Source organism: Epargyreus clarus, unplaced genomic scaffold (assembly GCF_041222505.1).
Source record: "Epargyreus clarus isolate Ecla_fem2 unplaced genomic scaffold, WU_Ecla_fem_2.2 ptg000004l, whole genome shotgun sequence".
Classification (NCBI taxonomy): Eukaryota; Metazoa; Arthropoda; class Insecta; order Lepidoptera; family Hesperiidae; genus Epargyreus; species Epargyreus clarus.
The window spans coordinates 3,492,740-3,507,732 of NW_027332212.1; the positions used below are offsets into that span (position 1 = coordinate 3,492,740).

Here is a 14,993-nt window from a genome sequence, read left to right on the forward strand (position 1 = left end):
TACCAGAAGCGAGGAAATAGAAGCATAGTGAATGATGCTTTGAAGATTTTTATTCCTAAATAATGGTGTTGAATTATGATAAATGAAATTTATTGATTTTTTTACATGAAGATTTGATTTTTAAAAGTATAGTTCTTGTATTTTTGCTTGCACTTGTTCTAACACTAAATAGATTTAAAGTCTTGCCTGCAATCAGACAGAATATCGGTCTGATTTCTGTGAAGCTACCCGCCACATTTAAATTGGAAAGCCACTTGATAAATTTCTCTGATTACTAACTTCAAACCAGAACTTTATTTCCATCTGTAAAAGTCAATATTATCGCTTATTCGCTGGCGATACGACAGGGTACAAAGCGTCACATTATATCGGTATTGTCTTCGTTGCATAAGCACATGTTCCTTGCGGATGTTGCGAAACGATCGCGGAACGAAGATACATTCATAAGACTGACCGATCATTGTTGGGTAAGTTCGACCGAGATTGCACTTAGCGATTTACAATTACTTCACTCACATGTATCATCTCTATTAGTAAATGTATTAGTATCTAACGAAATATAAATAAAAGTAATATTTTTCATTAAAGTTTTTTTTAAGGTTAAATGGTCGACGCTACAGCGGAATTACCAATCTTGTTCAGAGCGGTAGTTCAATATGAAACTGTTGCTTTAAAAATATATATAATATATAAATAATATAGTAAAAAAACTAGGAGGTGTAGTTGTGATGAAAAAAAAGCGCCCACAAATTCCTTTGCTATTCTCCAAGGGGCGCAATAATATTAGTCGCAAAACCGGCAATTTACACCAATGATATTTCATTATATTAAATAAGAGATAACATAAATAGCAACGATTGTTTGGAATAAGGCGACTTCATTATCATCAGTTTAATTTTAAGTGCTGCAATCAATTTGAAAATCGTACTGTATATATTGGCATTGGAAAATTCTTTTGCATGGACCATAGATATATAATCCTACTTGTACGTTAGTGTAATATATCTATGGCATAGACGCACCAAAAGCTGGCAAAAAAATATCAAGTGTCAATTTGCGCGCGCTTAAAATTATTTCTTTTTTTACGAGGCAAAGATATTCCCCGTCGTGCAGCCAACAATACGACTCACAGTTCACGTTGCGTTGCGTAAAAAAACTAATACATATTGCATCGTGGTTTATTTCATAACAAATTAGACCATCTTCTGAAGTGGCATAGACTATTGCCCCAGTTGACCAGTCATTTTTTATATAACCCATTCTTCTAGACGTGGTTAGTCAATCTGTGGTTTGGGTGAATTATTTTAAAATGTTCGGACATTTAATAAAACTTAACGCGCCTCATGTTAGAGATTGTAGAAATAAAGAGCTGTATATTTTTTTGTATGGAAGTTGAATTTGTAAACTAAAGATTGCCCTAGTTTACATTTTCATATGAATTACACTAATTTGTGTAAATAATTAACGTAACTTTTTCACTTAAAGTACGAATAGCTAATTGATGTACATATTTATAATAGTTAAATATTTATTGTATGCAAAAATATGTAAGTAAAAAGTGGCTTAAACTTATTCTTAAGCCTATTGTATTGTTTATACTATTCTCGAGTTTCATACATCCGTGTATCCATTTCCATAATTATAATTTGCATAAAATTATATCATATCGATTCTATAAATTTGGTTTATGGATATACTCATAATATTATGTTTTATTGGAGTTTTCTTATTAAATTTACACGTAATATGTTATGTAATATTAATAGCATTATCGATGTTTTGCCTTTCGTGAAGACCGTATAGTATAGAATGCTTCTAAAATTAAGGAGACTTAGGTTAAGTGCCAGATTTACCAATAGGCTGAATAGGCTAGAGGCTGGGTTTGCAAATTTAACTTGGACGATCTTTTTTATTCGCAACAAAATTTCAGTGACCATCTAAATGTTTACTTTTTTGCTGACCATAGGGGCGGCAACAATGAGTGATTTGTATTGGTCCGCAATCGTATCTGGTCGGATATCACTAAACTAAAGTACCGAATTTTACAGGTCGGTAGGGGCGGCAAAAGAATGGCCTACTAACGGAAAATGTGAAAATTCGTTACTAGCTTCTCATACCGCTTATTAAGAAATAATTAAGTTTAGAAAAAGTAAACAAATTATATTTATAGTCCTATATCATGGTCATCTTAGAGATGTATTTGCGTTTATTAATATAGTAAAATTTTAACAATAAGTGACAAACAATAGCTTAGGCCAATGGGACTAGAAGTACGACACGATTATAACGTAAATGAGTTCTAAGAATAAATGCTTATTGTACTAACAAATGGCTAAGTGCGAAACAAATACTGAGGGGTTCCTTACCACATTTTTTACTTTTAGTATTTGTATCTCACTTTTTATACTCGTAGTAGTACATGCATTTAAAGTGTGTCTTTTAAAGTGCTATAATATAATGCTTAGTGACTATCAAGTGACAAAGTGCAGCGACTCTTTACCAAAGGAATTAAGTTGTATTCACAGTAAGAATTAAACATTTACGGTCGTGGATACAGTTAACACATTACTTATATAAAATTTTCCAAAGATGATGTAATAAAATTAAAGAAAGGAGTAAAAGTTACACTAAATGTTGTTTTTATTTAAACATGTCCCGATATTATGTTTAAGATATTATAGTTAATTAAAGTGCACGATAATTATAAGCCAGTGATTGCTTACTTCGAGGATTGTGGACCCTCTCACACTGGTCACAAGTCCAAGGTTCAAATATAAGACATGTACTAAAGATTATTAAAAAAAACTTTTATTTGCATTGTAAATCTTGAGAGCGGCAAAAAAATGTAAAATTTGCGCGGAATAATTATATATATTACTTAAAATGTAAAGAGAAATATATAATTCAAAAACATTATATATTTATAATGAATTATTAATGTTATTTAAGTAAGTTAAAAATAAGTACAACTCGAATGAATTGTTTTTAATATTTACATATTTTTAAATAAGTACCCTACAGATTAAAGTAAAGATTCTAAACGAAGTTACGTTATGAAACATTAAGTTAATACAATAAAGTGAACTTTCTATTGCATAGTTTGAAATGCAGATGCGTTTGATCTCCGCCCGATAAGTGTATTATGATGTTCACGTATGCATAGTTCAATGCCCGGGCTTTTGTTTAACAGAATTTTGGTCTTATGCAATTCCAGTTACAAAACCCGTATTCATTACGTAACATGTAGGTACTTTATTGATCGCGATCACTAAAGTTCAACGCATTATATCTACTCGTAACATCCCATTATTTTATACGCATTCTGAATACTCAATATCACGCACGTTTATAATACGAATTCAGAAACTTACTCGATAGTTGCGTACATTATAACCGTTATAACCATTTAACGCTAATAACTTTTACGCTAAAATGGAAACTCAAATGTCAAGGTTTACGCAACGGATTGTTTAAAGAGAGTAGGCGTTTACGTAATAAATATTAGCGAAACTCTTACTTTTTTCTATACATGTGTGGAGAGGAGCTTCTTTATTATGCAACCGGGGTCACGCCGACCCGTGTTGCGTAATGACGCCCACTCAGAGAAAACACGACTTTCTACCGAATCTAGACACCTGTTGCATCCACTGTATGAGGATCCCAAGACCTTGATGTATTGCTATCGGAACTGTTACGAAATTTAAATATCTTTCTCTTCACTATCTCACATTCGAAATTCGAATTGAAGTTGTTTTTTTAATTATCTTGCAATTTGTGATTTGTGTGATTGTGTGAAATGTAAATTTATTATGTGATTGTTTTATTCGTATTGTGTTGAGGTAGATCGTGGGAAATAATAGAGAGCAATAGTTTATCAGGGTTTTTATGCAAAAAGAATTTATAATACAACTAAAATTACACATTAAAATTACTATTTACATAAATACATTTAGGCACCGTAATTTTTTCTCTACTTACAACTAAGTTCGTCGCCGGCGAAACAGGTATCACAAGTTAGCACGCTTTGTGCGATTTAGTAGGGGCCCGACTGGCCGGGGGGTCCGTATGAGGTGCTGACACCCGAGGATCCGTGACCACCGCCAATGCTGCCGCCAGAGATGCCGTGACCACCGCCAATGCTGCCACCGGAGATGCCATGACCTCCTCCGATGCTACCGCCAGAGATACCACCGCCAATGCTGCCACCAGAAAGACCACCGCCGATTCCAGATCCACCGAGACCACCGCCAAGTCCAGCTCCACCGAGTCCACCACCGATTCCACCGCCGATACCACCGCCGATACCACCGCCAAGACCAGCACCGCCACCGATAGCGCCACCGTCCTTCTGGGTCTTGTACTTGATGAAGTAAACTTCGGGTTTGGAGGGTTGAGTAGGGGCAGCGGTGGGGATGGTGATGTCGGGCTGTTCGTCGGGTTTCTTGACCAGGACGTAGACGAGGGTTTTCTCTTCGTTTTGGGCTTGAGCGGGGATGATGGGAGCGACGGGCGCGGGAGGAGCTGGGGCCTTAATGAAGATGATCTTGTAGTGCTTCTGGGGGATGGCTCCACCGGAGATCACCTGAGGACGCTGTTCTTCGGGTTCTGGGGGAGGGACGTGCACGTAGATGTGCTTTTGGACGATGGCACCGCCTCCGAAGCCACCTCCGAAACCGCCGCCGGCACCGCCGCCGAAGCCGCCGCCGGCGCCGCCGCCGAATCCGCCACCGGCGCCGAATCCGCCGCCGGACGAGAAGCCACCGCCGGACGAGAAGCCGCCTCCGAGGCCACCGCCGCCGATACCGAAGCTGCTGGAGCTCAGTCCACCGGATGAGAATCCACCATGGCCACCGCCGGAGGAGAAGCCGCCTCCTCCGATTCCTCCGTGACCACCACCGAGGCCTCCGAGTCCTCCGTGGCCACCGCCGAGGCCGCCGCCGCCGGGCGCGTTGTAGCTGTATCCCGCCTCGGGTCTCGCGGAGCCGAGAGCCGCTACGGCAGCTAATACCTATAGAACAAATGCTCATTAGCATACAATAACTAATTGTTGTAAGCTCTCAACGCACCTGCGATTTCAACTCGTTTCCGTGCCTGATATGCGTATAAAAAGTGAGATTTTGAAATCGTTACTAATGTTAAAACACGTGAGAAATGAACAAAAAAAGTTAAGAATATTTGGATCTCGTCCCAAAAATGGTTAAAGGATGTTTTGATCATCCTTGTCAAAAATCCAATTTGGCGAGAGATTGAAATGTGAAGCAAAGCGCGGTAACTCACGAAAGGATAGCACAATACGTAACGGTATACGGCACTGTAATTCAGTTGTAAATTAGTAACGATTGGAGCACGGCAGCGATCGAGATCGCACTGAGTCACAATCCCATAAGGAAGCACGACTCCTGCGCTGAGAGCGGGTCACACAGGTCACAGATCACTTTCACTGCACGAATACCTACCAAGAACGCTTTCATGTTGTCTTGCGGAGGTGTCGTGGTTGTATGATGCTCTGTACCTCTTTCTGGTCGCTTTTATACCGGCGGGCCGACGACGCCTCTCTCCCTGACTCTTCCTAAGATTCGGCCTTCGGCCACACGAGAATTATGATTTTAATGACACCCGTCCGGATTCGTCTTCGGTGAAAACAATGTGGATCTTGCTATTGGACACTTTCACAGTTACATAGGTAATAAAGATTGTCATGTCACATGGCAAATTAATTCGCTATTGTTTTGTATTTAATTTATTTATTTCGCAGATTGTTCCCATGCAAATGGGAGGTTTTCTTTTCGATTTCAACGCGAGTTGAATGTGCCAATTGGAAATTGGTGCGTCGATTACATTTACAAACGTTCCATTTGCGTCCGGTTTAGGGATGCAAGTTGGTGAAATTGTCGATATAAATACCGGTATTTGTGTCCAATGCCCAAAATATCGAAGTTCGGAAATTTCAATCGATATTACCAATATTTCGATAATTTACATTCTGAAGAATGAGGACGTTTTTCCAATGTGGCCGATCTTTTTTTTTCACCAATATAGTGTAATACATACATATATTTAAAATCTCCGATATTGATATGATGATGTCATAAACGTGATAGTTCAATACGATACAAATATACATAGATTTTAGTCGATATTATGCAATTTTCGATATCGTCGCATCCCTAGCCCGGTTATTTGGAATTACGTCTCATTATTCCCCCATCGTGATGGGATTATCTCAAAACGGACGATTGCGAAGTACGATCTCTTCCTTATATGTTTAAGACATAGTTTTTGTGTAACGTGCTCTTACTTTCCTGAGCTTAGACATTAGAAGAGGGTTATTATTGACGTACAAAATTGTTACGATTCGTTCCGCCTTTTGACATTACCCAGTCTTCCGAGTTTGTGGGGTCTGGGAAAGAAATCTATATCTATAATAAGAATAAGTTTCGCGAGTCTGTACATCGAATGTTGTTGCAAAAAAGTAGTTACGATAACTAAAATATGTAATAAATGGCAATTTCTAGCATTTTTTGATTTTTGTTTGTCTGTGTGTTTAAAATCGAATCGCACCAAAACTACTACATTGAATTCACTGTATTAAAAAATAAATTCATAGTCGGTATCTTGACTTAACATGCAGTCTTTATTTCATTCAAATTGATCTACTTTATCAAAAGTTATTACAATTTATAGTCACAAATGGTTTTACCTAATTTCATGATTTAGATATATATACAGAGCGTAGAATCAGTTTTCCGGAGTAATTGATAGATGGCATTGTACAATTGTCGTTATATTTTGAATCCAAACAAAGTCGCCGGCACATAACAGGCTCGTGATATAATATGATTAAGGGCCAATAAATCGGCGGGACCTTCGACTTTTCCGTATTAAGAAATATCCTCGCATCAAGTATACAGTACTATCATGTGGGCCGTCTAATGAAAGTGTTGTGTAACGTCACCTTGATTTCCAACATGTATGCAAACAGCGCTTATTCCATATAAGTTAAATGGCTTACAACAAAAATAGTGTAAAATAAATTAAATCTTAAAAAGTAGAATTGTTTTTATTTATGCAACCGTTTGGTAAACAGTATGTTTTACAATGATTTCGAAAATATATGTACAAGTAGTATCTTAAAATAGCATGTTCATTTTTCTTTGCAATAATTCTATTTTATCTTTAGGCCATCTTAAATTGATAAAAGTTGACCTAAAAATTCTAATTAGTTTTTAATACTCGTTAGTAACTAACCTGAAAGTAATTTAATCTTCGAAATAATAAAGTTCCAAATTACCATAGATATTCGCAGAGTAATTAATTAAGACCAATCTATCTTTAAACATCTGAATTTCAATTTGCAGTATGTATTTTGTTAAATTATTGCATATTATTACGCATGTAATGAATAAAAGTAAGATACTAACTTTACCAATTACAAAACCGATAAAGATGAAATTGAAGACGAACGATAGACGACGACTCTAAAGGAAGTAACATAATATCCTGAGATTTTGAGTAAACATAAAATGGCCAGACCGAAAGAGCACAGTTTTATGTAATACAAGCGGTAAACACGCATAGCTCATCTCATAACCATCTCCAAATAGGGCATAAGACCTATCTGAGGTCGACCACAGATGGGTTGCTACCCTTGAGGTCTGTATAACTAAGTTGCAAGAAGTCGTATTAGTCTAAGAATACGAAAACCCATTAAATCAGATTACAGCTCTCTACATTGCTGTAATCTGATTTAAGGTTAACGTCTTACGTTTTAGGTTTCCGTTTTAGGTTATAACAAAAAGGTAAAACCTCCGCTGTCTGTCCGTCTTCCAACAGACTCACTTTAACGGTTAGTACTATCAATAGATAGATTTTCGGTGTATGTACTGAATCGTCTTAGGTAGACACATTTAATTTTCACAATACATGTACTTCTGTAGCTGTTGTGAAGAAGAATGCTGAAAATATGGTGATACGGAATCTTCCGTACGCCAATTCGGCTCACACATGGCCAATTTTTTCTTGCATTATTTAATAACCGAATAAAGTAGAAGACACATCTAAGGGCTGCCACAGATGCTTTTATAATTATTTTGGAACACTCAAATAACACTTCATATCAAAGTATGCCTTACCCATATCTTAGGTCATAAAAACAATATAATAATTAGAATATAGACTGGGCGCTTTTACCTCCGTACTTAAATCTCTGAATATAACAGAACCAAAGTTTGAAATAATCTAACCTAGTGAATAATTTAACACCCTAACTTTCCGCCGTGCATTCCTTAATTAACCATTGATTTTAAGTTTCGGAGAGCGAAATTATTCATACGGTCGGCGTTTAAGCGCCAGTGTTGACGTAATCTTGATCATAATTTGTTAGATTGTACGGAGTTTTACTAATGTCGACATCAATTTGAAGATGGTAGAACCCTTTCTGGTTCGACTCACGCGGCACCACCGCCACACCTATTTCTGCCTCATAGCAGCAGTGTTAAGCGCTGCTGTGTTCTGGTTTGAAGGGTGTGGTAAGGGAGGCATACTTTTCCGAGGCGTTCCAGCTTAGTCTTCAGGGTAGCGACGCATTTGTGGCTGACCTCCGGTAGTAATATTTAATCCTATCTGGGGTTGATTTCAAATGTCTATGGGCGGCAGTTGTCATGTGCACTGAATGCTCGTCTGCCACTCCTATATTATAAAAAAAATCTTTAATAATATTAACGACTAACGTAGCATCATGGTCACTATTCTATAAACGTGGTGGGTTTCGGATTCGATTTCCGACATGTAAATGAAAGTAGGGTTCTGCGGTTCGTGGTTTAATTGCCGGCCAGATGATAAAATAACTCTCTTCTTCGAATTGGGCGTGTGTAATTATTTTATGTTTTCATATGTTTAAAGCATTCATTAACATTAACATTTCAAAGATGCCAGACGAACCCAGGCAGACAAAATCTATATCTATTTTCATCTTTTCTATTAAATGTTTTTGACAGGTACGGCCCGTATCTATCGAGCCGTGTTACGATAGATATAAATACGTTTATACATTTTGTATACGAAAGTATTATTTTGCTAGCTACTGTCCGATATAAGGCTTAAGATAGTAAACGAGCTTGCAGTCCATCTGCTGAAAAATTGTTACTGTCGCTCATGTGAATCTGTAATCAACTACAAATGTTATCAAGTTTAAGCTAACACAATAGATGCTTTATTCGGAAGAAATATGAAGTTATTACTTAAAAAAGCTACATACAGCTGAATATTGAACCTCCTTTTTGAAGTCGGTATACTTCTTCCATACTTTAAAATTAAAATTAATTCCATAAATTATGTTATTGTATATGGGTTTCTATAGTTTAATCCAATAGAAGAATAAGTCGTAGATACCACGTGGTGTTATGTAGTCGCTGCCTTACATCTGTATGCTAAATCTAATAGTTTTTACCCATGACATAATTTCAGACGTCGGTTTTATACGGCAAAGGAAATAAGACCGCTTTGCTATATATAAGATGCTATACTTCAGAACTTGCTTATCAACGAAGGCTTCACCTATTTAGTAGTCACTGCAACCATAGACCTGAATGTTTTTAAAATATTGTAGCTACATTGTTTGTGTCGAAAAAGTTAAAAATGTTGATATATACTTAAAGAACGTGACACTTATAATGTGATAAAAAATATGTTTATATTACGTAAATAGATGAATTTTATAAAAAGGTTACTATGTCAAGTTCTTAAGAACAATTACGTATTGTATAAATTGTATAATAACTTATAGAAGCATAAGTAAAAGTAAAGAGGAAATATTTGAAAAAAATATCTCCGAAAAGCATCCATGATGACTTCTATTTAAATATATTAATTACATGCTAATTTTATGGTCTAATGTCGTATGCACACTCACGCGGGAAATTGTTATGTTACGTGTTCATGCGAGCATTTAAGTGCGTTTCTAAAGTTCGCGAGGAAACAGAAATTTGTTCTTCGTAGAAACTATAATCCCACTACCTAATTAACTCGGACTAATATCAGAATAACCTTCTATACGGAAGTCCATTGCTGGTCTGGCGCAGTTTGGCCGTCTTCGTACATCTCGGAAAATGACACATACCTACTTGAGAATAAAATCTTAGAAAGTTGCAGATATTTTTCATCTTTAAAACGAGTAACAATAATTTTCTTATACGCTATACTTCTATAAAGTTGATTTCGAACTCCCAATTCAAGAATGATGCTAAAGTTAATACTGCTAGTCTATTATAAAATATTATTTATTACTTGGACCTAAATGAAATACCACATAATTATTCCCATTTATTTTTTTGACACTTAACATAAAAAACTGTTAATGAACGTATTTAAAGGAAATCGAATCCTGTTAATTGCAAAATTTCGTGACCTATGTAAAGCTGGAACAATATTACTTCTAAAAAGAATAACATCATAAGAACAAAGTTATTTCGTTAAAATTTCGAACCAAAAATATTTCAAACTCCTGTTTATGATAAAATTTCCGTTTTAATAATCTAAATTGAATTGGTTGTTACCTGAGTTTGCTAGCTTTATTTAGTGGGGAAAATGTTTAATTAAATACAATATAAGTCTTTTCTATAAAATGTGTATATGGAAGTGAACTTACACGATTAACGTAACGTTTTTATATCTCAAGATTTGTTTTATACTTGTTTCAGGTTGTACTAAATCGTCACCAAATAGCTTACCAGAACTTAGTATGCAACTGGTAATTTTTTAACGCCCCCAGGAAAAGGCACATAGAATAAAAATCATGTCAGTCATTTTATTTCTTGAGAGTAACAGTCGATTATGCCTTAAGTTATTAAGTTGAAAAGTCACGTATGCCAGTATAAACTGTCATTATTGCAGGAATTTTACAATAAAAAAAACTGTTTTAACAATATCGAATAAGAGTACTTTTATTACTTAAATTTATGCAAATAGGATTTTTACACACATGTTTTTGTCTTAATTTTTATAAACTTCATATAGGCTGTAACATATTCCTAATGTCGAGCGGAATCTTTGAACACAGCGTAGAATGCGCGTTACGTGTGTAAGCGAGATTGTGGAGCACAGTGCATCTTCACCGATCGTGAGATGACGTAATGAATTGAGGAAAAGTTAAAGTTGTAAAGTGAAAAGGCATTATCGAGCTGACTTGACGTTTAGTAGCCAAGGCGCTCTTTCTAACATCATGTCAGCGGTCAATATAATGAAGCAAACATTTCTTAAAGGGAGCGTGATTTTAAATGTTAAATCCAATACACGCTACGAAACACATTTTTTTAAAGATTAATACAACTGTTTTTACTTTGTATTTATTACTATAAATCTGGTGTTCAATAAAGAGTATTGTATTGTATTGTACAACTGTTTTTATAAGTTCTTCAAAGTCCATTACTTTATTTGCAGTTTGCCGATTTTCGATAAATAAATAATATTTTTTAATATGAACAAATATAAAAGTTAAAAACCATTGGGTTATAAGAGTTTAAAGATGTAGTACAATTGGACTTGTCAAAGTGTCAAATAATATTTTTAAAACTTTGTGGATTATTCTGACAAGAAAATGGTTTGAAAATTCATTTTATAATATATCTTTTGTAAGCTTTACAGTTGTTTTGCATTCATAATTAATATTTTTACACTTTATTTTTTTTACCACCGGGTTGATTAGTGTGTTAATAGGAGATCACTAAGAGTAAAGTCTTTCTGATAAGTCTATGCACATAATTTGTGTGGTAAGGGAGACATACTTTTCCGAGGTGTTCTTAGCTTAGTCCTCAGGAGTAGCGGTGCATCTGTGGCCGTTCTCAGGTAGAAATTAGTCCTATCTGGGGTTCATTACAGATGTCCATGGGCAGCAGTAGCCTCATGTCAACCGGTGGACTGCATGTTCGTCTGCTACTCCTATATAAAATAATCGCTTGTAGTCTTGCATATTTCAGGATACACAAGGGTTTAAGCTAAATTCTGAAAACCAGCCTGTATAATGTATCATAATACGTCTTTGCATAACTTCTGAAAGATATGAGTGTTAAAAATGAATTACTATTCGACCAACTTCAAATAAAGGACTTCACTGATCTATTTTGGACGGAGTTTTGGTTATTTGAAAGCATATTTAACAGGGAAAGTTTTTGTATAAAATACATTAGGGATTTTTGACAGTTTCCCTGAAATTTTGAGAAAACACGATTTCTCATAAACCTGAATAACTCGAGTGCTCCTGGACCAATTTTATTTTTTTAAAATATTAAGAAAAAGCTCTTTGGGGACTCTGGGAACCACAGTCACATCTATAAGCCTGACTTTCAAAAAGTGTTCTATATGAATGAATTTTGAATAATTGAGATTTGAATTTGAACAACATTGTTAAGCGCTGCTACTTTTTACCTTTACCAGACTTCCAACTTACTCCTCCGTGCAACTCATTTATGATCAGCTTCAGGTAGAACGATATTTGGGGTCTATTAAGATTTACAGGTATCCACGGGCGGTAGTGTCTGCTTCTAATACCTACATAACGATCTACTTGGGAGAGCCGTGCCGTCGCCATACATTGATATGCAAAAGATTTCGGGTTTTATAGACAATTGAATGTTGAATTTAGATATCTGTTCTAGGTCTGAGTATTTGTGCATTCGTCTTTGTGGGGCTATGAATGTAAAAGTGTCTTTTGTTTTTTAAACTCAATACCTACATCATCAACAGCACATTACTGTCCCACTGCTGGGCACGGGTCGCCTCTCAGAATGAGAAGGATTAACCCATAGTCCACTGCGCTGGCCGAGTGCGTATTGGTAGACTTCACACACCTTTCAGATTTTTTATTTTTTTTACTTTTATTTTTATAAATCTCTCAGGTATGCAGGTTTCCTTACGATGTTTTCCTTCGCCGTTTTAAGCAAGTAATAATTAAATTGTAATAAGCACATAACTTTGAAAAATCAGATGTGCGTGCCTGGGATTAGAACCTCAGGCCCCTCGAGAGGTCGAGTTTCTTAACCAGTAGGTTATCACTGCTTTCTCAATACCTACATACAATATTGAAACGTGAACATACAGCTTTATATTGTAGGAATATATAAAGCCGTCTGTTCACGGGACTGATATTAAATTATTCCAGTAACGTCCTTGTATGAGTGACGGTTATTACATTTCGCGCCTTTCCTATAGAATTCTATTTCCGAAGAATGCTTTGAATAATGTTTTCTGTGTAATAATTTTATCGAAAGAAAGTTATTTAAATAAACGTATGATTTGAGAATCTGGTTTAAATTACATTATGAATAAGTTTTTGAAGAGTTGATCAATATTAATATCTATTGCACAATATTCACCACATCATTATCATATTCAATATACCATAATGATATTCACTATACTAGACTGAAAAGTGGATGTTCACGATTTGATTCTCGGGTAGATATTTAACTAATACCTAAATTTACTAAAATAACTGTGTGTGTTTTGTAAAATACGAAAAACTGGCTTCTACAACGCGGATTCGTAAAGGCATATACCTAATGGTTAGTGGCCATCCCAAAGCACAGTATCGCGTAGAATTTTTTTTCCACCGGCGGGAACCCATCCAAATTTTGGCCGCGGCCGACGTTGCTTAACTTTAAAAATCAGTTTAGATCTACACAAGCCGCGGGATTCCGTAAATAAATTTAACATCAATATCACTAAAGTATTAATTACTAAAATAAACAACCTGTATAAATAACTAATCCCTAACTAACCTTTGCCCTTTAAAAATACTTCGCAAATGATTCGAATGAAGCGTAGCCATTTTTGTAACTGTCTGACCATTTCTAGCACCATTGAGCTTACGTTACGGATATAATTATGCTTGCTTCATTCACTTAACTTTAACCCCTTGTCTAACAAACAGCGAGTAAATCTAAGCGATAAAATATTTTCTGCTAAAATCGTACACTTAGAATTTTTTCGCTTTCATATCTATGGTTTTTAAGTCATCTCATAGTAAGCGATAAAAAATTGTATGTATTAAAAATAAATAAGAAGTGAGGTGTCGCATTATTACGAGCATATTACACATTTTTAGAGTTTCTTGAAGCTTTAAAAGACACTCTTGAATTTATGTCAAGTTAGTTTTTAAGTCATTGTTGAAGGAATGTAACAAATTCATTTTTTTGCAAATTTATTGATATTGTCATGAATAAGATAACAATAGAGTCTTATTACTTAACATTAAAATTATACGTCTAACTTAATTCCTAGGGGTAGCGACGTATCTGTGGCCAACCACGGGGAATATGGATCAACTTAAAATGGACTGGTTCAATAAGAAATATTACAAGTGTTTAAATATGTAAATTATTTATATCAATTTAATTGTTACATGGGTAAGGTAAATAAGTATGGTATAAGGTACGTATTTAAATAAAATGGTACCACCCACTTATACTACAAAAGCTTTGACAATTTTTTTTTGTAAAAAAAACGCTTATCGTTATTCAGATGCGATGAAACAAGCACTTTACCATCCCACCTAGCAGGCTGAATACCTGAATGCATTTGACGAAACGTTGCCTTTTAAAAGTAATAATTTCGATCATTAGTTCTGCGCTACGTAAGGTGATTGTGCATCGCGGTCGTAAATTCTATTCTAATTTTGAACTGAATTCGAATCATGAATGAAATTAAATTTAAATTATGATGTCCTCCTTTTTTCCTTTGATACATTTTTTTCGAAAAACTTATTTAGGCAGACTTCGTAATTTATTTATATTTTCGTTTTATTCCATATTTAAATTATGATAAAATCATTTTGTATGTTTAAGAGAAAGTGAGTACGAGAATCATACGAGAATATATCTTTTTGTTAATTACCAATAAATTATACAAAATTTTGATAATATAAACTAACCTAATCGTTTAAGTTTAGAATATGAATTTACATATGTATTTAAATACAATGTAGGTGGTAACCTTACCTG

The 14,993-nt window shown here is 35.2% G+C and overlaps 2 protein-coding genes across 2 annotated transcripts in view; both read right to left on the bottom strand.

Moving 5' to 3' along the window:
* LOC140756999 (fibroblast growth factor receptor 4) overlaps nt 1-14,993 on the bottom strand; it is a 125,094-nt gene that overhangs the window by 44,208 nt on the left and 65,893 nt on the right. The window lies entirely within an intron of this gene.
* On the bottom strand, nt 3,868-5,611 carry LOC140757297 (uncharacterized). Its single transcript, XM_083059032.1, is given in 3 exon segments — nt 3,868-4,305; nt 4,307-5,008; nt 5,457-5,611. Coding segments are annotated over 3 exon segments (1,008 nt in total). The 5' UTR covers nt 5,472-5,611; the 3' UTR covers nt 3,868-4,014.